The sequence below is a fragment of the Sardina pilchardus genome, chromosome 13 (genome assembly GCF_963854185.1).
Source record: "Sardina pilchardus chromosome 13, fSarPil1.1, whole genome shotgun sequence".
NCBI classification, from domain to species: domain Eukaryota; kingdom Metazoa; phylum Chordata; class Actinopteri; order Clupeiformes; family Clupeidae; genus Sardina; species Sardina pilchardus.
This window is the reverse complement of record NC_085006.1, coordinates 29,539,394-29,559,835: the sequence shown is the minus strand read 5'-3', so window position 1 is coordinate 29,559,835 and position 20,442 is coordinate 29,539,394. Positions and strand designations below refer to the sequence as shown.

General features: G+C 43.2%; 1 protein-coding gene across 6 annotated transcripts in view; it reads left to right on the top strand.

Annotated features, from left to right (window-relative positions):
- Window positions 1-19,973, top strand: part of LOC134099103 (muscleblind-like protein 1) — a 122,611-nt gene extending 102,638 nt beyond the window's left edge. Inside the window, exons 4-10 of one of the 6 annotated variants that reach the window (XM_062551840.1) lie at window positions 8,111-8,350; window positions 11,900-12,017; window positions 15,362-15,397; window positions 16,841-16,932; window positions 17,692-17,736; window positions 18,800-18,876; window positions 19,290-19,973. In XM_062551840.1, the coding sequence (XP_062407824.1) occupies window positions 8,111-8,350; window positions 11,900-12,017; window positions 15,362-15,397; window positions 16,841-16,932; window positions 17,692-17,736; window positions 18,800-18,856 (588 nt within the window). In that variant the 3' untranslated portion in view covers window positions 18,857-18,876; window positions 19,290-19,973. Of the gene's footprint in view, window positions 1-8,110; window positions 8,351-11,866; window positions 12,018-15,361; window positions 15,398-16,840; window positions 16,933-17,691; window positions 17,737-18,799; window positions 18,877-19,289 lie in introns of all 6 variants that reach the window. The other 5 variants (XM_062551839.1, XM_062551843.1, XM_062551841.1 and 2 more) reach the window with 5 other exon arrangements.
- The last annotated feature ends 469 nt before the right edge of the window (window positions 19,974-20,442 follow it).

Genomic DNA, 20,442 nt, shown 5'->3' with positions numbered 1-20,442 from the left:
AATAAAATACATATATGTTTGTGTGTGGTGTGATGGGGGGGGGTGTAAATGGGTTTCTCTGTGTGTGTGTGTGTGTGTGTGTGTGTGTGTGTGTGTGTGTGTGTGTGTGTGTGTGTGTGTGTGTGTGTGTGTGTGTGTGTGTGTGGTGTGTGCGTGCATGTGTGCGCGCCTGTGTCTGTGTCCGTGTGTGTGCACATGTGTGTCTTGTTAAGTCACTCACTGTCCCTCAGGTTGTGGCATGCTGAAACATATTGGGCTGCAAGGTTGGTCTTGTCTCCTTCGCCCAATATTATTTTTAATTTTGATATATAATTTAGCTCATTAAAATGAGGAATTTCTAGATTGAATTTATCAAAGAAATTATCTCTGATTTGGGATGAAGATGTACACTGTAGGAGGAAGTGCAACTCTGTCTCTACCTCATCTGTCGAACAGTGACCACATATTCTCTCTTCTTTTGGTTGCCATGATTTTTTATGTCTTCCTTTTTCGATTGCCAATTTGTGGTCACTTAGCCTGTACTTGGTTAGGGTCAGTCTCTGTTTTCTATCTCTGACAGTAGAGAGATATTCTGCTAATTTATATTCTCTGTTTAGGGCCAGATAACATTGTAATCTGCTTTGATGTTTGGTTTCTTCTTTCCAATATTCCAAATAGTTGTCTTTACATTGCTTTATAATTTGGTTAACTCTGATTGGTTTTTGGAAAACAGTGTTGTTGTGAGACTGGTCAGGGTGTGTTTTGGGTGGGGGGGTTAGTCTCAACAACAACTGATGCAGGGGACTTTTTTCTGGGCTCAGCTCTTGGGTTTGCAGGGCTTTATAATGGAGGGTGTCTTGGGGGCTGGATTTAAGGTGATTAAGGAATTTTAGTGCTCTCTTATTGGTGTTAATTATTAGTGGGTATCTACCTAATTCTGCTCTACAGGAGTTGTTTGGTGTTTTTCTCTGCACCTGTAGAATATATCGGCAGAATTCTGTTTGTAAAGTCTCTATGGTGTGTTTTTCCCAGTGTGCGTAGCTATGGTGACTGAGTGGACCCCATACTTCACTACCATACAGCGCAATGGGCAGGATGACACTATCGAATATTTTAAGCCAGATTTTAATTGGAATTTGTAGGTTAAACAATTTTCTTCTAATTGCATGTAGGGCTCTTTTAGCTTTTTCTTTTAGTGCATTCACTGCCATATGAAAGCTTCCTGAAGATGTTATTGTGATGCCCAGGTAGGTGTAGCTCATGCTGTGTGGAATTATTGTGTTGTTTATTAGAAAGTTATATTTGTTTTCCTGGCATTTGGCACGTTTTTGGAAAATCATTATATTTGTTTTCTTTAGATTTACATCAAGGGCCCAAGTCCTACAGTACTGTTCAACTATGTCAAGTTGCAGCTGTAGTCCTTCTTTGGTTGCAGACAGTAGGACCAAGTCATCAGCAAAAAGCAGACACTTAACGTCTTTATCTAAGAGGGAGAGGCCGGGAGAGGGACAATTCTCCAACTGAGTTGCTAATTCATTTATATAGAGATTAAATAATGTAGGGCTTAAACTACAGCCCTGCCGTACACCTCTTTTTTGGGTGAAATATTCTGTTTGTTTATCTCCAATTTTGACAGCACACTTGGTGTTTAGGTACATAGATTTAATTAAGTCATATACTTTGCCCCCCATCCCACAATTTAGCATTTGATAATAGAGTCCCTCGTGCCAAATGGAATCAAAAGCCTTCTTAAAATCAATAAAACAGGCAAATATTTTTTTCTTTTTTGTTTGGTTTACGTGTTTGTTAATTAATGTGTGGAGTGTATATATATGATCTGTGGTGCGGTATTTTGGTAGAAAGCCAATTTGGGTTTTACTTAAGATAGAGTGTTCATCAAGGAAGTCTCCTATTCTTTTATTCAGAATACTGCAGAACAGTTTACCTAGGCAACTGCTGACACAAATGCCACGGTAGTTGCTTGGTTCTGATTTGTTCCCACTTTTGTGAATGGGGGAAATGAGCCCTTTGCACCACATGTCAGGAAAATGTCCTGACAGTAGAATTAAGTTGAACAGTTTCAACACTGCACACTGCATCTCTGGGGTGCTATATTTGAGCATTTCATTTCTAATGCTATCTGGACCACTAGATTTTCTTGGCCGGAGAGAATTGGACTGAGTGGATAGCTCTTTCATTGTAATGATAAAGTCTAGAGGATTTTGGTTATTTTTTATTTTTTCTTCTAATGTTTTGAGCCTTTCTTTTATAATTTGTTGCTCTGGGACAATTGTTTGTATGTCTTTATATAGACTTTGGAAGTGTGTTCTCCAAATGTTACCATTTTGAATGGGTAATGGCTCTGGTTCCCTATGGTTGAAACTGTTCCATAAATCCCAAAATTGATTTTGGTCAAGAGCGCTCTCAATATCTTCAAATTTATTTTGAGTGTATTTTTGTTTTTTGTTCCTAATTGTATGTTTGTATTTGTTCAGAGTTTCAAAGTAACTAGCACGTAGGGCAGGGTTGTTTGGATGACGATGTTTCTCATTTGCAATTTTTCTAAGTTCTTTTCTAATGCTTTTGCATTCATGGTCAAACCACTTGTCTGTCTTTTGCTTTTTGAAGGGTTTAAATTTCCGTTTTCTAAGGTTTGCTTTAATAGCAGCTTTATGAAATATTAAGTTAATATCTGCAGTGGCCTTATTTACACCTTCTCTGGTAAGGGCATATTTATTTTGATCAAAATCGAACATGTCCTTTACCAGTTCAGGTGATTTCAAAACTGTGGTGAATTCATCTTTACTGTCTGGGGCCCATCTGTATCTATGGTGTGAGTTATAAAGCTCACAGACTTCTGTTTTTGTGCCACTTATTTTGTCTGAGCGTTTCAAGTACACATTGATCTGGTTGTGGTCAGAAAATGGAGACTGCTGTCTGACAGTGAATGCACTGATAGTGGAGGGGTCCATGTCAGTGATTGCATAGTCTACTACACTGGATCCAAGAGCTGATGAGTAGGTGAATCTCCCTAAAAAGTCCCCTCTGAACCTACCATTAACTATGTACAGGCCTAAGGCACGACAGAGTTGCACTATCTCCTTGCCACTTTGATTTATTTCAGTGTCAAGACTGTGTCGGTAGGTGGTGGTTGGTGTGGGGAACAGGGGAGCTTGACCAAATAGATGGTTATTACCCTGTGGGTCAATAACATCAGGCTCCGTTCCTGTTCTTCCGTTTAGGTCTCCAATTAGCATTATGTTTCCCTGGGCCTGGAAATAGGCAATTTCTGTGAGAAGTGTTTCAAAAATACTCTCTTCAAAATAAGGAGAGTCTATTGGAGGTATATAAATTGCACAGAGATATATATTTTTATCATTTATGCCCAGGGTTTTATCTAATTTTAACCAGATGTGCGATTTTCCCTGTTTTACAGGTGAGATCTGGTTCCAGATATTTTCTTTGCACCATACCAAAATACCTCCCGAAGTTCTGCCCTTGCGCACATTTTTTAATTTAATCGAGGGCACTGTGACTTCATTATATCCTGGAGGACAACGAGTGACTGCATCATTTTGACACCATGTTTCTGTCAATACAATTATATCTATACCTTTGATAGAGTTAATAAAATCAGGGTTTCCGCTCTTCAGCTCAAAAGCTGAAGAGCGAAGACCCTGGATATTCCAGCAACTAATATGAAATGAACACATTGAAAATACAAAATCAAAATGGACCTTTTTTAGCCAGACCTATGAGAAAAGAAAACCTACCAACATCTACAATAGTGTTTAATGATATAGGGTTTTTTTTTGTTTGTTGTTGTTGTTGTTTTTTTTTTTTTTTTTTTTTTTTAAACAGTAGTAATAATAATAATAATAATGTTGATCATTCTAAAAAAGAAAAAAAAAAAAAAAAAAAAAATCTATTTCTGGCTTTTTCATTTAAACTAACTTAACCTAACTTAATCTTATTTAACTAAAACTTTAACTTAACTTTACATAACTTAATATAAATAAACTTATCACAATTTCATTACCTTACTATAACTTAGCTTAACTTATCTATCAACTATCAATTTAAACATAAACTTTAACTTTAACTTAACTTCACTCTGCTTAACTTAACTTAACTTAACTTAACTTAATACAAATAAACTTATCATGACTTCAATACTTTACTATAATGGAACTTAACTTAACTTAACTTAACTTAACTTAACTTAACCTAACTTACTTAAATCAGTTTAAACTTACTGTTACTTAAACTTTAACTTATTTAACTTTTTTTTTTTTTTTTTTTTTTGATAATAATATTCTATACTAAAATATCTTATATAGTTCTTATCTTAAAGAAGTCGCGTGCATAGAGTGCGCAGCATCTCCCTGATGTCTCCCAGTTCAGGTGTTGCATGAGGGAGGATGGGGGGAATTGCCTGGCCAGGAACTGCAGCTTGGCTCTGTAGCAAAGGGTTGGGAGGGGGTCGTGAAGCAGCTACTGATGCAAAGCTTTGCTGCTTTGGGCGGGGGGGAGGGAAAGTGGCAGGTGCTGCTCCACTGCTTTGCTGCTGTGGGGGGGGAGGGGGGTAAAATGCTGCTCCATGTGAGTGGGGAGGAGGGCAGGGGGCCTGTGATGCTGCATTTCTCTCCTGCTGGTATTGGGGAAGGGGTTGATGTGTGGAGGAAAGTGGTCTCCTGTGGTGGAATTTTTCAGTGATGGGGTTGTGGGCCCATGATGGGTTTGGGCTCCAGGTTGAGCTGTGCTTCCTGAAGGAAGGGTTGATCTGGGTGGTGTACTGAAGTTGAAGAGGTTGCCCTGTGTGGTGTCCTGGATGGCTGCGTCCCATTGCTGTGTCTTTCAGAGACTTTGCAAATATTTTCACCCTCTCCTTGTGTAGATGAAGTCCATCATAGAGGTCCCATGTGCCAATGGTTGGATGTTCAGCCAGATGGACGTTGGGCAGATCGGCACATCCTCTTCTGACCTCCGCGTTGATATCATGGATGACATGGGGAGGGATGTCTGTCCTAGGCAACAGTGAAGAAATCACAATGCGTGTGTCAGGAAACTCTTTACTGGCCTGTTCTGCCATCTTTGTCATAGCTCCAGCTGTTTTCTTTTGGAGTCTATATAGGTCGTTAGTTCCTGTGTGGATCACCAAGCATTCAGGGTTATTGAGAGTCTGTTTCAACAGCAGCTTCATTGCCTGTCCTGTCGTGCTGCAACGCTTCAAGAGTACTCTTTTTCCAGGAAAAAGCTTCCTTGTATCCAGGAATTTTCCATTTGAGTCAGCGAGCAGGACCACTTCTGGATGTGACTGAGTAGTAGGAAGCTGAGCTGGACAGACCTCACTGTTGACCGCTGACTCTGTGGTTGGTGCCACAGGAGGTGCCGCAGTGTTGCTGTTGTGTTGGCTGTTGAGTGGAGAGGCCGGAGCAGAGAGAGGATGGGGGTCCGAGACACTGATAGGCATAGTCTGTGTCTCTGAGCTTGACATGCTGGGGGCTGACCGGAGTTCCTGTATCAGGCGGTGGACTTGCCCAGTTAATTCTTGCTCTCTCCTCTCGGCATCCTCTTTGACTTTGGCCAACTGAGCACGAAGCACACTGTTTTCCTGTTTCAACTGACCACGAAGCATACTGTTTTCCTGTTTCAGGGCCTCCAGACTCCCATTAAGACTTGATTTCAAGGCTTTGCTCTCCTCCTTGAGATGTTGAAATGCCTCTACATTTCTTTTGAGGTCTGAGGCCAATGATTGGTTGTCTTCCTTTAGTTGCTGGAAACCCATTTTAAGCTCCTGCAAGGTGTTGTCTGGCGGATCAGATAATCTGGACTGGGTCTGCTCTTTGAATTCGGCAAAGTCCATCTCGAGCAGGGCCATTTTCTCCTTCAGTAGGTTGGTGAGACTGATAGGCGTTGGAGGGGCAGACATACACAAGGTGTAGACATTCTCTGATGGACTGTCATTTTCATCTTTATCAGCGGGGATACTGGACCTCTTGGTGATCACCTCATGTTTCAACAAGGTAAACACCTCTTCAAAGGACTCCAGGTTCTCTTCACTCCCTTGGATCATCACTTTTCCTTTGGTGTAATACGTGATGGTGAGCAGAGGGTCATCCTTGTCAAGGTGCTCATCTTTACAGATCTTCAGTCTACCTCCTGAGCCAATGCCCTCGCTGGATACATGTGCATAGTGACTGCATAGGGTATCCTTCCAGGTGTAGATTGATTCAGTGAAGAAGATCAGGTTGTTCTTTTTTCTTCCCTGTCTTTGCTGAACATAATCTGTGAATAGGACCTCTGGATTTTCCTTCAATGTCTTTTCCTTGTGCTTTTCTCTGGCTGCCCCAGCTTTACATGTAGTAGGGTACTCGACCTCTCTGGTCTTTGGTTTGGTACCTGTGCTCCACTTTTCCGCTTGTTGGACAGTCTTCATGGTCAGCAATGTTTTGAAAAGCAGAGGGTCTTCCTTCTTTTAGTTGTTTTTTGTTGATGTTGTGTTGCTATTTTCCAGTTAGCTTCTTTGTTTCTGCATTGGAATGTTCGCAACAATGACAGTTGGTGGCTGCAGATGATGGCTAAGTTGCTGTTTTGATTTGAGAAATATATCAGAAAATGATATTTCCTTTCCAGTTTTTCTTCTTAATTCTTGTCACCTTCTCTTTGGGGTCACTTTTGAAGATTTGTTGATGGTTATTTTTCAAAAATGTCCAGCTTTTTTGGTCCAATTTTGAGGTGTTTTCAGGAGCTCATTTTTTCTGCTGCTACTCCCGGAATTTAGAATTTAGTCTCTCTCTCTCTCTCTCTCTCTCTCTGTTCAGGTGTGTCGTGAGTACCAGTGTGTGTGTGTGTGTGTGTGTGTGTGAGTGTGTGTGTGTGTGTGTGCATTAGTCTCTTCACCTCTCTCTCTCTCTCTCTCTCTCTCTCTCTCTCTCTCTCTCTGTTCAGGTGTGTCGTGAGTACCAGTGTGTGTGTGTGTGTGTGTGTGTGTGTGTGTGTGTGCACATTAGTCTCTTCACCGTGAGCACCTCTCTCTCTCTCTCTCTCTCTCTGTTCAGGTGTGTCGTGAGTACCAGAGTGTGTGTGTGTGTGTGTGTGCATTAGTCTCTTCACCCCTCTCTCTCTCTCTCTCTCTCTCTCTCTGTTCAGGTGTGTCGTGAGTACCAGTGTGTGTGTGTGTGTGTGTGTGTGTGTGTGCACATTAGTCTCTTCACCCCTCTCTCTCTCTCTCTCTCTCTCTCTCTCTCTGTTCAGGTGTGTCGTGAGTACCAGTGTGTGTGTGTGTGTGTGTGTGTGTGCACATTAGTCTCTTCACCTCTCAATTCAATTCAATTCAATTCAATTCAATTCAATATAGCTTTATTGGCATGAAGGTTTCAGAAACATTATTGCCAAAGCTCAATGTACACATAAGAGGAAAATAAGGACATTTACATATAATGTTTGGAATACACATGGCAAATATGAATGCATCCAAAATTAACAAACAAACGTGTGTGTGTGTGTGTGTGTGTGCGTGCGTGCGTGTGTGCGTGTGTATGTGTGTGTGTGTGTGTGTGTGTGTGTGTGCGTGCGTGTGTGTCTGTGTGTAGTTTTACAGATAGGTAAGTAAACAGAAAAAAAATATATATTATTTAATCACTGTCCCTTGCATTATGGCATTCGTTGACATATTTGGCAGCGAGACCTGCTGTCTGTCCCTGCTGTCCAAGTAAAACTGCCACCATTTCCCATTCCTCTAGATTTCGGAACCCTTGGATTAGGCTTGCAAGCCTGTCAAAGTATGACTTACGTATGGTGGTATATTTTGCGCAGTGAAGAAGAAAGTGCACCTCAGTCTCAACCTCACCTGTTATGCAGTGACCACATACTCTTTGCTCTCTTGGCAACCAGGATTTTCTATGTCTGCCTTTTTCTATGGCAAGACTGTGGTCACTGAGTCTGTATTTGGTCAGGATCTGTCTCTGCTTTATATCTCTAACAGTAAAGAGATATTCCTCCAATTGGTATTCAGATTTTATGGATCGGTAACATTCTAATTTGCTTTGGTTTTTTGTCTCCTTTTGCCAATGTTCCAGATATTTGTCTATAGAGACCTCTCTCTCTCTCTCTCTCTCTCTCTGTTCAGGTGTGTCGTGAGTACCAGCGTGGGAACTGCACGCGCGGGGAGAATGACTGCCGCTTCGCGCACCCGTCCGACAGCACCATGATCGACACCAACGACAACACCGTCACCGTGTGCATGGACTACATCAAGGGCCGCTGCACCCGCGACAAGTGCAAGTACTTCCACCCGCCGCCCCACCTGCAGGCCAAGATCAAGGCCGCCCAGCACCAGGTCAACCAGGCCGCCGCCGCCGCCGCCATGGTAGGCCCCGCCCCTCAGACCGTACCCCGCTCACTGACCAATCAGGGCAAAGCCCTGTCCCTCAGACCATCCTCTCTCACTGACCAATCAGGGCAAAGCCCCGCCCCCGTTACTGACCAATCAGGGCAAAGCCCCGCTCGTCAGCTTGCCCCCTCTCACTGAACAATCAGGGCAAAGCCCCGCCCCCGTTACTGACCAATCAGGGCAAAGCCCCGCCCCTCTCACTGACCAATCACTGAGTGTGTTTACAGGCACACTTAACCCTCTAACCGCCCAAGGCGCCGTACGGCGACAAGCAACATCACTGATTAAAACAGACGGTAGATCCGAGTAGGGTGACAAATCGCCTTTGTACTCTCCACCACTAGATGGCAGACATCCAGAGCTTCGATTCAAGCCCAAATTCGAGTAAAAAAGTTTTCAGGAAGTGCCTGTATTACTCGCGAGAAACAAAAAAAAAAGACGCATTTCCTGTTTATAACGCGGAAGTGAAATGCGCGATCGCTATGCACAAATTGAAGCAGAAAAACGGCAAATGTTAAAAAACAAAGTCGTGTGTTATGAAGTCTTGGGTCTGCTATTCACCTACTCTGATTCTGAAGGAGAATATCTGCCTTTTGGAGATTATGATCGGTCGTTCATTGGCAGTGACAGTCAAGATGCGTCTGTGAATGGAGGTGGGTCTTTGCGTGTGTACGTCAATGTTTACCTGCAGCAATGTTGACCAAAGGGTTCAAATAAGCATGGTGTGCTTGGTGCCAGTGATAATCATGATGATAGTGTCTGTAATTGACATGGTACAGACAGCAGGTCTAGTAAAAATAGGGCTCTGAAGAACAACAAAGTCATCCGCGATAGGAGCTGATTTGACCAGGCTACTTTATTATATAGTAACATAGGGATTGTGGTAATACTAATAGTTTACTATTGTTGGTTTACATGTGGCTGTGGTCCTGTTTGTTTGTTATGTCGGAGAAATTACAAAAATCAAAGTAAAACTGCTCAAATGTGTTCAACAATCCGTATTTACTGAAATATGCATAATTTGACGCTATTGCCAATCTGTGACGTCATAATATGCAAATTAGATGAAAAAATTGACCCCCTTCATAAACTTTAGTTCATACTCAATGATTTTCACATTTACAGTAGGACTTTATCTCTGACCACTTTCAAGCCATGGCCTTTTGAATTTTTTATGCAAAAATCAAAATAAACCTGGGCGGTTAGAGGGTTAAAAAGCTGATTTTTATCTTTTTTTTGTAGTTATCTGGTTATTCAATTAATTGTGTAAACATAATAAACTGATATGCATTATTGGTTTACTGCCATTATCAGTTTCATACAAAATCCGTTTAACACACCTAGGTTTCTGTCAATATTCTGATTTCTTTCGAGACACGTATGCACTTTAAATGGTCCATTCCAGTTACCTGGTCAATGCCAGTAATCGTTTTTTTAGAGTGCATGTAAACGCACTCACCAACGCCCAAGCTCAGCTCTACCCTCCTCACTGTAGGAGGTATGGCCAGTTGTAAAGGTAATGTGTGTTTTATGCTTACCGTGTTTATGCTTTCTTTTTTTCTCAAAGCCCAACATGTGCATAACAGTGTGTTGTAATTAACCCTCCTCCGTGTAACTAAATGTTATAACATGTGTTATAACGGTTTATTACAAAAAAGCAAAGTGCTTGTTGACTGGGTCCTCAGTGTGACTTGTTCCAGAGATGCCAGTTATGCCTTGTGCCATCCCAGGTTAGGCCATTACTCCTACAGCGCAGTCGCCTTAATGAGATTGCTATGGCCATTCACTTCAGACAAACACCTCCTTTTCTCACACTGCCCTCTTGATGAGAGCCACTGGGTGTTGTGCAAGGCATAATTGAATTCATTACACTTATTGTTTTGTGCCACTGACTGTGGACCCTAAAATAAAACAGTAACCGTGTTCTTTGTGACCTAAGTGCTGTTTGCCAAAGTAGAGAGTGTGAGTGTGTGAGCAAACAGTGGCTCTAGTAAGCTTCCTCCTCCTATCACAGTAAATAACCAGCTGATCTGTACACCAAGTCCTGACAGTAGCCAATCACAAAGTGGCATTACTGTGCATGCAGTAGTGTTGTTGTTTATTGTTGTTTATTGCATTCCGATGATTTGTTTTTTGTTTATTTGTTTGTTTGTTTTTCTCACCTACCCAAACTGCACTGCTGCCCCCATGGTGCACCTCTGCTTGCTGTTTATGTTAATGCGCTTGAACCCCATTGGCCCATTGCCGCCATGTGCTCGCTGCCTGCTAATTAAGACTCAGTCGGCTGTCAAATCACTGAAGCGACCCCTCCAGACAACCTTTGACCTGGTATTATGACCTTTCACCTTTTAGCTTGGCATGTAGCTGTATGATAGATGATAGACTTCTGAACTAAAACATTTTTTTTGTCTGTTTTTCAGTTTGTGCAAAGAATTCATAAATGGGGTGATCAATTGACTGTGACACAGCCAATATATTCTGAATATTCTAAAACGGTGCGTCTAACACATTAAAGCCAACCACAGGATTGTGTGCCATTGGTTGTGTTTCAGAATAACAAATAGCCCTAAGCCTAGACCCTCACAGTCAATTCATCACTTCTACCTCAATATAAGAAGATTGGAGGAACATTTAGTAGTATGTTATATGTGATGTGGCATGCCTTTTCTTTTCCGTGAGAGTCAAAGTAATACTGAACTATCTTGCATGTTGGTCCTGCATGTGTACTTTGGGAATGGGGGCTCCTATAGAGCAGGAGTTAACCTGGCGGATACCTCTCTATCATGGAGCTAGCAGTGCAGCCTTGATAATCTCTCCCTTGGTGCTTCAGTTTCCCTTGTTATGCTTTAAAGGGCCATTTCTCCTACTGAGTCCCAGTCTGCTACCAGATCTCAATCTGCCTCAGATCTCACCCTGATTCGCTATGGACCTGACCAATCAGAGCCAGGTCTGACCCTGATTTGGTATGGAACTGGCCAATCAGAGCCAGGTCTGACCCTGATTTGGTATGGACCTGGCCAATCAGTGGCCGGTTCCGGGCCAGTTCAGGTTCAGGTCCGGCTCAGGTCCGGTTTTGGTGTGACTGGGATTCAGCTTCTGTGTGGAGCATCATCCTGAATCCCTTAGGCAGTGTAGAGCAGATGTCTGTTTGAGTGCAGCTTTGGGAGAATGACGCCTGCCTTATTTGTCTAGTATAGTGGTGTTGTTATGTGTGCTTCATTTGTTTCTGATATGGTATATATAGTCGTTGATGTGCACATTAGTCTAGTGTCTGCACCACTGTCTTGCTTTATGAAGAGCAGAGTAGCCCAGAGCCTGCTTGCTGGTTGCTAAAACAAAGACATTGATGTGCAATACATGGAAAAGATGCTTTCTTGACCCCTAACAAGACTTATGTTCTCTCTATCTCTTCATTTCACCTGTCACTTCCTCTTTTCCTTTCCTATATTCACCCCGCCCCTCTCCCCCCTTTCCCCTCCATCTGATTGGCAGGGACTCCCGTCCGTCTTGCCTCCATTACCAAAGAGACCCGCACTTGAAAAAACCAACGGTGCCACTGCCATGTTCAACGCTGGCATGTTCCAGTACCAACAGGCTCTCGCCAGCATGCAGTTCCAGCAACAGGCCGCCTTCATACCGTCAGGTAGGGGGCGCTCTAGCGCAGACATTCACCTTTGACCTTTCACCCCTGACCTCACCCGATCCTGACATACTTATTGCACTATATATTATAGTTTGTTGTGTCGTACCGGTATTATATTATTGATCGTTCACTATATAGTGCACTATATTATTGTGAGTATCTCTATGGTGATTATTCACTATGCACTATACAGTATCGTGAGTATATCTATGGTGATTATTCACTATAGTGCACTATATATTATCGTGAGTAACTCTATGGTGATTATTCACTATAGTGCACTATATATTATCGTGAGTATCTCTATGGTGACGATTCACTATAGTGCGCTATATATTATCGTGAGTATCTCTATGGTGATTATTCACTATATAGTGCACTATACAGTATTGTATACTGTAGGTCATCCCAGTGGCACAGAAGGCAAAATTGACCTAATGGTAACTTGGACAAACCCCAAGTATGGTGAGTAACTCTATGGTGGTTATTCACTGTATAGTGCACTATGATGTTAATAGGTGGAGGTTCTGAACGCAGGCTAATAAGATTCCAGTATGCTCACCGTTTTGTTTACTGGTTGTGTAACATAGTCGCTAATCAGTCACTGCGGCCTCTTATCCCTCCACCCAGGTTCACAAAGGCGTAATTATGACCTAGTTTGGCATGCCATGACTGAACAGATAATGGTCCACATTATCCATATCCATCATTCAGCAACAAATAAAGCTCTCGGAAATGCAATACAAAAATCTTGTGAAAACACCACTGCAACTTTGAGACCACAATATTTAGCTAGTTTTAGCTGGTCTTAGCTAGTCTTAGCTAGCTCAAATCGGTGTGTTTGTCAGCTTCTAGTAGTGCTGTGAATATCTGGCAGCATCTTACAATGCAAACATGCATCACATCCAGCCAGACCTGCGCAACACTGGAAGAAGTTGAACGTGCCCACTTATTAAATGTTACCAAAACGCAAAGTAAGACAATGTACTGCCTTCAGAAACAGTCCTTGTTATAGCCTCCCTGCACACTTTCAGAGTTTACAACATTTTGTTTTGTCTGTAGGGACCCTACCACCATCCAAACTACCACCAAAGTGTGAGGCGATTTGGTGTCTTGTCAGTTTATTTTATGAGGCTCCTTGCCCCCTTGCTAATGCAAACCACAGTCTAGCTCAAAACTCCTCCAATTAACATTATTTTGCTCACGAACAAAAGTTTGAACTTTGAACTCGTCGATAAATAAACTCCAGGCTGTTTGAACTCCGCATCACCCTGTTGAAGGAGTCCAAACAGCTCTTAGCAACTAGAAAACGTAATTTCGAGGAAATTACCAGTGCATGCAAAAGCAAGACATAAGATAAAATGTGAAACAAACTTAAATTTACAAACCGAACCAATACGTGATTGGACTTTTACTCTCTGAAGCTTGACTTTTCCACCTCTGAGTGTGAGTGCGTGTGAGTGTGCGTGCGTGTGTGTGTGTGTGTGTGTGAGTGGATGTAAGTGGATGTAAGGAGCATTCTATGATGCAGTGAAATGGGGGAGTTAGGTTAGAATGTTGTGGAGTGCATGGAGAAGTGTGGTATATGAAGTGCTGCAGTCAGGTGTGTGTGTGTATGAGTGAATGGATAGACAGAGAGAGCTGATAATGCAGGTTCAATTTAACTGGCTGTCAATTAAACTTGATAGGGCCTTGAGCACCTGGCTCTTGACACAGGTGCAAATCAGCTTAATCAGCAGTGCAGTGCGATAGACCTCTGAAGTTCGCCTACAAAAAAGCTTGCCATATATGGGCAGTTGGCTTCAATTAACTCCCGGATCTCCTTATATGGGCAAGGATAGCTGCTTCAGAGGTCTATGAAAAGTCAATGGGGAAACATATTTTGCTAATATCTCAAAAAGTATCAAGTTTACAGAACTGAAATATACATAGACTTAGTCTTATTTGCATGCACTGTAATAATTTCACTTATTTCACTCTGAAAGGAACCGTCCTACGTCTGAAAAGAGAATCAAATTCAGCCTTACACTTCAGTAACCTCTGTGCCATATCTCCTGTCTGTGTCGTCATGCAACACACAGACATACTGTAGACACAACCGCCCAACCCCACCCAATCCCCAACTGCCCCACTCCACTCCACCCAATCCCCAACTGCCCCACTCCACTCCACCCAATCCCCAACTGCCCCACTCCACTCTACCCAATCCCCAACTGCCCCACTCCACTCTACCCAATCCCCAACTGCCCCACTCCACTCCACCCAATCCCCAACTGCCCCACTCCACTCTACCAAATCCCCAACCGCCCCATTCCATTCCACTCCATCCAATCCCCAACTGCCCCACTCCACTCCACCCAATCCCCAACTGCCCCACTCCACTCCATCCAATCCCCAACTGCCCTGCTCCACTCCACCCAATCCCCAACTGCCCCACTCCACTCTACCCAATCCCCAACCGCCCCATTCCATTCCACTCCATCCAATCCCCAACTGCCCCACTCCACTCTACCCAATCCCCAACTGCCCCACTCCACTCTACCCAATCCCCAACCGCCCCATTCCATTCCACTCCATCCAATCCCCAACTGCCCCACTCTACCACCAATCACCCTACTCTACCCCATGCAGTTCCGAACCACCCCACTCCACCCCACTCCACCCCACCCAGTCCCCGGCTGACAGCCCTAAAAATATCCCCGATGCCAGCACTAATATTGATTCCATGCCACCACAGGCGACGGGATCGATGGGCACAGCACACACTGCCTTGTGCTTGGCACACTCCAGGAGGGTTTCAGCACACACACACACACACACACACACACACACACAGACACACACATAGAGAGAGACAGGCAGGCCACATTCATCCACCCTCTACTCCCTCCTCTATCCTATTGGTGTCTCCAGGGTCCTAAAGGCCACCTCTCCCGTTGTGTTATGGCTGGCTAAGATCTCTCTTCTAGATGTGTTGGTGTTCTAGCTAAATGTACAGGACATAAACAGAATTGAATAGAACAGCATGTTGTAATGATTCACAGGACTGCAGATAAGATTATGTCCCAGGTTTTATTTCAGCACTGTTTGTAGACTAATTGAAATGGCTTAGATACTGTCTCCTCTGCACCTCCTCACCATGACCTTGAAGTTCACCTTGACCTTGACCTTGACCTTCTCCCTGTTCCCCATGACCTTACTCTCTTCCTTGTCTGTTCTTTGTCCACTGTGTCTAATGGCTGGGTGTGCTGGCGCGTGTGACCTATGACCTCTGACCTCTGACCTCTGCTGCTCACCCCCCCCCTCTTTCCGACCCTCCTCCTGTCCCTCTGCATGATGGCCAGGCTCAATATTGTGCATGACACCTGCAACGAGTGTTGGTAGGTGCAGCCGGATCTTTTCTTCAATCTGTGTGTTTTGGGGTTTTTTGAGCAATTTATTTCTTGTATTTTTTTTATTTTTTTGTATGGGCACTCACACTCTGTCCCACAACCACATGCTGAGAGAGAGAGAGAGAGAGAGAGAGACAGAAAGAGAGGGAGAGAGAGAGAGAGAGAGAGAGAGAGAGAGAGAGAGAGACTAAGAGAGAAAATGTAAACAAATAAGCACCGCGATTATCCAGAGCTAAGGTCTTGCAAGATCTTTGTAGAGAGCAGGTGTGGATTGAGGGACTTTGTACACGTGAGCCAGAACAGCCTTTCGATATGCTGAAACATTGAGTATATTGTCATGACTTTGTCAGTTTTATTAGATAGCCATTTCTACGACTAAATACTTATGCCAGAGTGCCCTCCCATTGAGGAAATTTACAAAAAGAAAAATACATTTTATTTTTTTAATTTTGATAGAATAGAAACTTAAAATGTGATGGTGGCTGTGTTTTAAATGCTATCCTGTTTCAAGTCTTCAAAGTAAATCAGTGTATTATGCTATTGACTGTATGTAAGAATTAGAAAAAGCGTAAACATTTCGAATGGACCTCAGAATAGAGTAGAATGTACACAAAGGCACTAATGCTGAATATATGAGGTGTTGTTTTGACTTAGCTCTCCTCCCTGATGCTGAATGTGTAATGAGGTGTTGTTTTGACTTAGCTCTCCTCCTTGATGCTGAATATGCTAGGAGGAGTTGTTTTGACTTAGCTCTCCTCCTTAATGCTGAATATGCTAGGAGGTGTTGTTTTGACTTAGCTCTCCTCCCTGATGCTGAATATGCTAGGAGGAGTTGTTTTGACTTAGCTCTCCTCCTTAATGCTGAATATGCTAGGAGGTGTTGTTTTGACTTAGCTCTCCTCCTTAATGCTGAATATGCTAGGAGGTGTTGTTTTGACTTAGCTCTCCTCCCTGATGCTGAATATGCTAGGAGGTGTTGTTTTGACTTAGCTCTCCTCCCTGATGCTGAATATGTAATGAGGTGTTGTTTTGACTTAGCTCTCCTCCCTGTGGACTGTGGCCCTTGCTTTGCAGCACAACAGCATGTGTCTCTAATGTACCAGGCAGCTTGTCACTGGTAGAGCTTGACATTAACCTCTACTCATCCCACGGACACTTAGTCAAACCAATGTGATCCTGTTTGTTTTAATAAAAACATATAATGGCCGGGTTTCCCAGATTCGTTTAGAAGCACTTACTATAAGTGCTGAGAACTTCTTAGGAGCGCTCTAAGAACGTTCCAAGAACACTCCTATGAAGTTCTTAGCACTTCTTAGAGCTTCTTAACGAATCTGGGAAACGCGGCCAATGCCTCTTGTTGAACCTGTTTGTGTTAATGTCATATCTACTCCTTTCTGTTGATGCGCCTTGTTCTGGTTCTTCCCCTCCAAGTTCCCATGATGCACGGTGCTACGCCCGCCTCTGTGTCAGCTGCCACCACATCCGCCTCAAGTGTCCCCTTCGCCACCGCCACAGCCAATCAGGTTTGCTCCCTTAAAGCGCCGCCGTCTCTTGCTGTGTTTGTGTTTTTGTTTGTTCTGAATCAGTTTGTTGTTGTGTTTGTCGAGTTTTGTCCACTGGTATGTTGAAAGCACTTCTTAATTAAAGGCAGAAGTGCTTTCAAATTGGACAAACAGAGGTGAACATTTCTCGGTGGACATTTTGTTTGAACTTTGAATGTTTTTGTTTAAACATTTTAAATTGTTCACTTTCATTAAATGATAAGTAAAGGCAAAAGCAATCGTCACAAACCTTCACCTCTGTTTGCCAAAAATCTGGATTTAGTCTTTACCTTAATGTCAGTTTGTAGTACACCCCATTGGATTAAGTCTTTACCTTAATGTCAGTTTGTAGTACACCCCATTGGATTTAGTCGTAACCTCTAATCTTGGTTTGGAGTAAACCCCTCTGGATTTAGTCTTAACCCCTAATCGTCTACTGTACCATTCCCCTCTGAATTGTTTGGGATTGGGGGGGGGGGGGGCTCCCCATCATATTGACCTATTTGTTGACACGATTCTTGCTACAGAACCTTAGGCATCTTCAGGGAAAAAGCCTTCAACAGCACTGTTTAGCCTTTCAGAAAACAAATAGAAATAAAGCACACACTTAGTGAAATCACACAGTGCAGGCTTACAGACAAGTGTCTTTATTGCGGCCCTTGATAGAAGCATCTGGCACAGTAAGCATCCATTTCCTGAGCCCAATTTAATTTCAAACTCTCATCCCTTCTCATTCTCGAGGACTCGCCAGTATCAAAGTCGACCGCCTATGAGTATATGCATTTGGTATGTATGAACGAGCTCATCATCCTTAGATTAATAACAAAGCGCTCTCTATATGCTGAGTACTGTACGTGACACACACACACACACACACACACACACTTACACACACACACACACACACACACACACACACACACACACACACACACACACACACACACACACACACACACACACACACACACACACACACACACACACACACACACACACACACACACACACACACACTCACACACACACCCTTCTTGCACGGCCCGTTCCCCTGGTCGCTTCTGATAATTGAGCGATCTCTGCTTCTCTCTGTACTTTTCTGTCGCCTTTTGCTCATTGTGTTTGGACATGGCTCGGTGGTCACAGTTTTCTCTCTCTCTTTCTCTCTCTCTCTCTCTCTCTCTCTCTATCTCTTTCTCTCTCACACACTCTGTCAACCCCTTACAAACATCTGCTTTTGTGCTGCTGTGCTCTGGCTTAAGAGGGAGAAGTCTGTATAGTTCCATGTTTGGGGGGGTGGGGTGAAATAAAAGATGAATTAAGAAGTTCCATGTTGGTGTGGAATGTTATAAAAAAAAGAAACATATGAGCCTTTTGGGGTTATGTTGGAAGTATAAACCTTGCAAGAATAAACAGTTCAGCTCATCTCAGATCAGACAATTACTACACACAGAAGCCAAACAGTAGTGCCTTGGTAGGCCATCCTGAAGGTTCTGTTCTTAGGTGTAGCGTTCTTACTTGAACTCTCTGACTTTCTTGCATTTTCTCACAGCAGTTTTGTGGGCCTTCTTGGAAAAAAAAAAACAATTCTGTGTAAACGTGGGCCAAGTCTTTTGGCTCCTAGTGTTTCTTCTGTAATGATAAACATCTCCCCTCCTCCTCCACTGTTCTGTTCTGCTATATCTTTGATGTGTTGCAGATCTTACGCTGTGGGCTCTTACAATAATGGTACAAAAAACCCTGACCTAATGTTGTTGAGTCTGTAAAGACTTGTGTAATTTGTTGGCGTGTTTACCCTGCACTGTTTGGACATTCTCCTACAACTTCCTCTGTCTTCTCGCCCCCCTAGATTCCAATAATATCTGCCGAGCATCTGACTAGTCACAAATACTTGACTCAGATGTAGACGGTCCACTCTCCCAAGCAGTAAGTTCACATCACGCCCACACACATACACACACACACACACACACACACACACATGTCACACACACACACACACATGTCACACACACACACACACACACACACACACACACACACACACACACACACACACACTCGAAAAAATGTACACAACAGGACAAATTGTGTTTTACTGAATTCCTTCAGTGTTCATTTTGCTTTGCCCCTGTGTTAATGGTGATCTTGGCAAGAGGTTCAGTATCCTACGTACATGTAGCTCTGACGGTGGAGTCAGATATTTATAGAAGACTCCAAAGAATTGTGTTGGCCTTAGGCATACGCTCAAATAGAATCCTCATTGATTTCTGTCTTGTTTTGTTCTTGGAGTGAAAGTGCATTTATATTGAGCGAGCCATCGTTGTGTTGCTTTGCAGATCATGTCGGAGTGAAGTGATGTGTGACCATCTGGAGATCACCACCATGAATGCATCGTTACCAACAGGAATTAACAAACAAAAACAACAACAAACAGACCAACTAAGAAAACACAGATGAGGAAGAAGAATCAGAAAACAAGGACGGAGAAACAGCAGAAAAAGAAAAGACCGTAAACACACACATTTCTTTTCCTTGAATGACATTGTCGTCGTGCATGCCACCTTGGGTCGACACAGATTTTCCCCAACCTCTTTCCCCATCTCTCTCTCTCGGACTCGTCTTAGCACCTGGGGGTCCGCCAGACATTGCTGGTTGCCCTGTGTGTTTGTTTCAGTTCCTGGTGATCTCTGTGAACCAACCTCTCATAATGAATGCAAACAACAAAGACGTGTGTCTTAACCGGACTTCAGTTCGTTTGGATTTTCTTTCTTTTTGAGTCCATCGGTAGACCAAGAAATAACTCTTAAAATGATTTCTTATTGTGTGTGTATGTGTGTATGTGTGTGTATGTGTGTGTGTGTGTGTGTAGTTTACACAATAAAAGGTGTAATACAACAGAGAGAAGGAACAGAAGGACAAAACAACTAGAGTTGTCATAGTGAGGAGTTGTCCTAGATAATTTTGCATGCACACAGTATACTTTCAGTAGGTTGCACTATTCCTTAATGACCTTGATTGTATAAGGCAAAAGGGGTTGGAGGGGTTGGAGGGGCTGGAGGGGTTGGAGGGGTGGGAGGGGGGGGGGGATTCGGGGTCAAGGGTCACGGGTCTGGTGCGTGGGGTTCAGAATCATCACTTCATGACAGATGAATGTTTTTTCTGGCTCAAACACGCAGCATTGAACCTTTTAAAGCACATTGAGGCTTTCAGAATGCACATCAAGTGCCATACACAATACTTCTCATCCAAATACAGACGGAGACAGAGAGAGAGAGAGAGAGAGAGAGAGAGAGAGAGAGAGAGAGAGATGAAGAAGAAGGGACACAGGAGGAATGTACACCATGGTAATGTGTTCACCTGTATAATGCCTTTAAGTCTCTAATGTGACCCCAAACTGCAGTGAACAACCAACTGTATCTGGCCAAGACCAGATCTGACTCCTCGCCGGGTCTGAATCCACTCTGGATCTGAATCCGCTCTGGGTCTGAA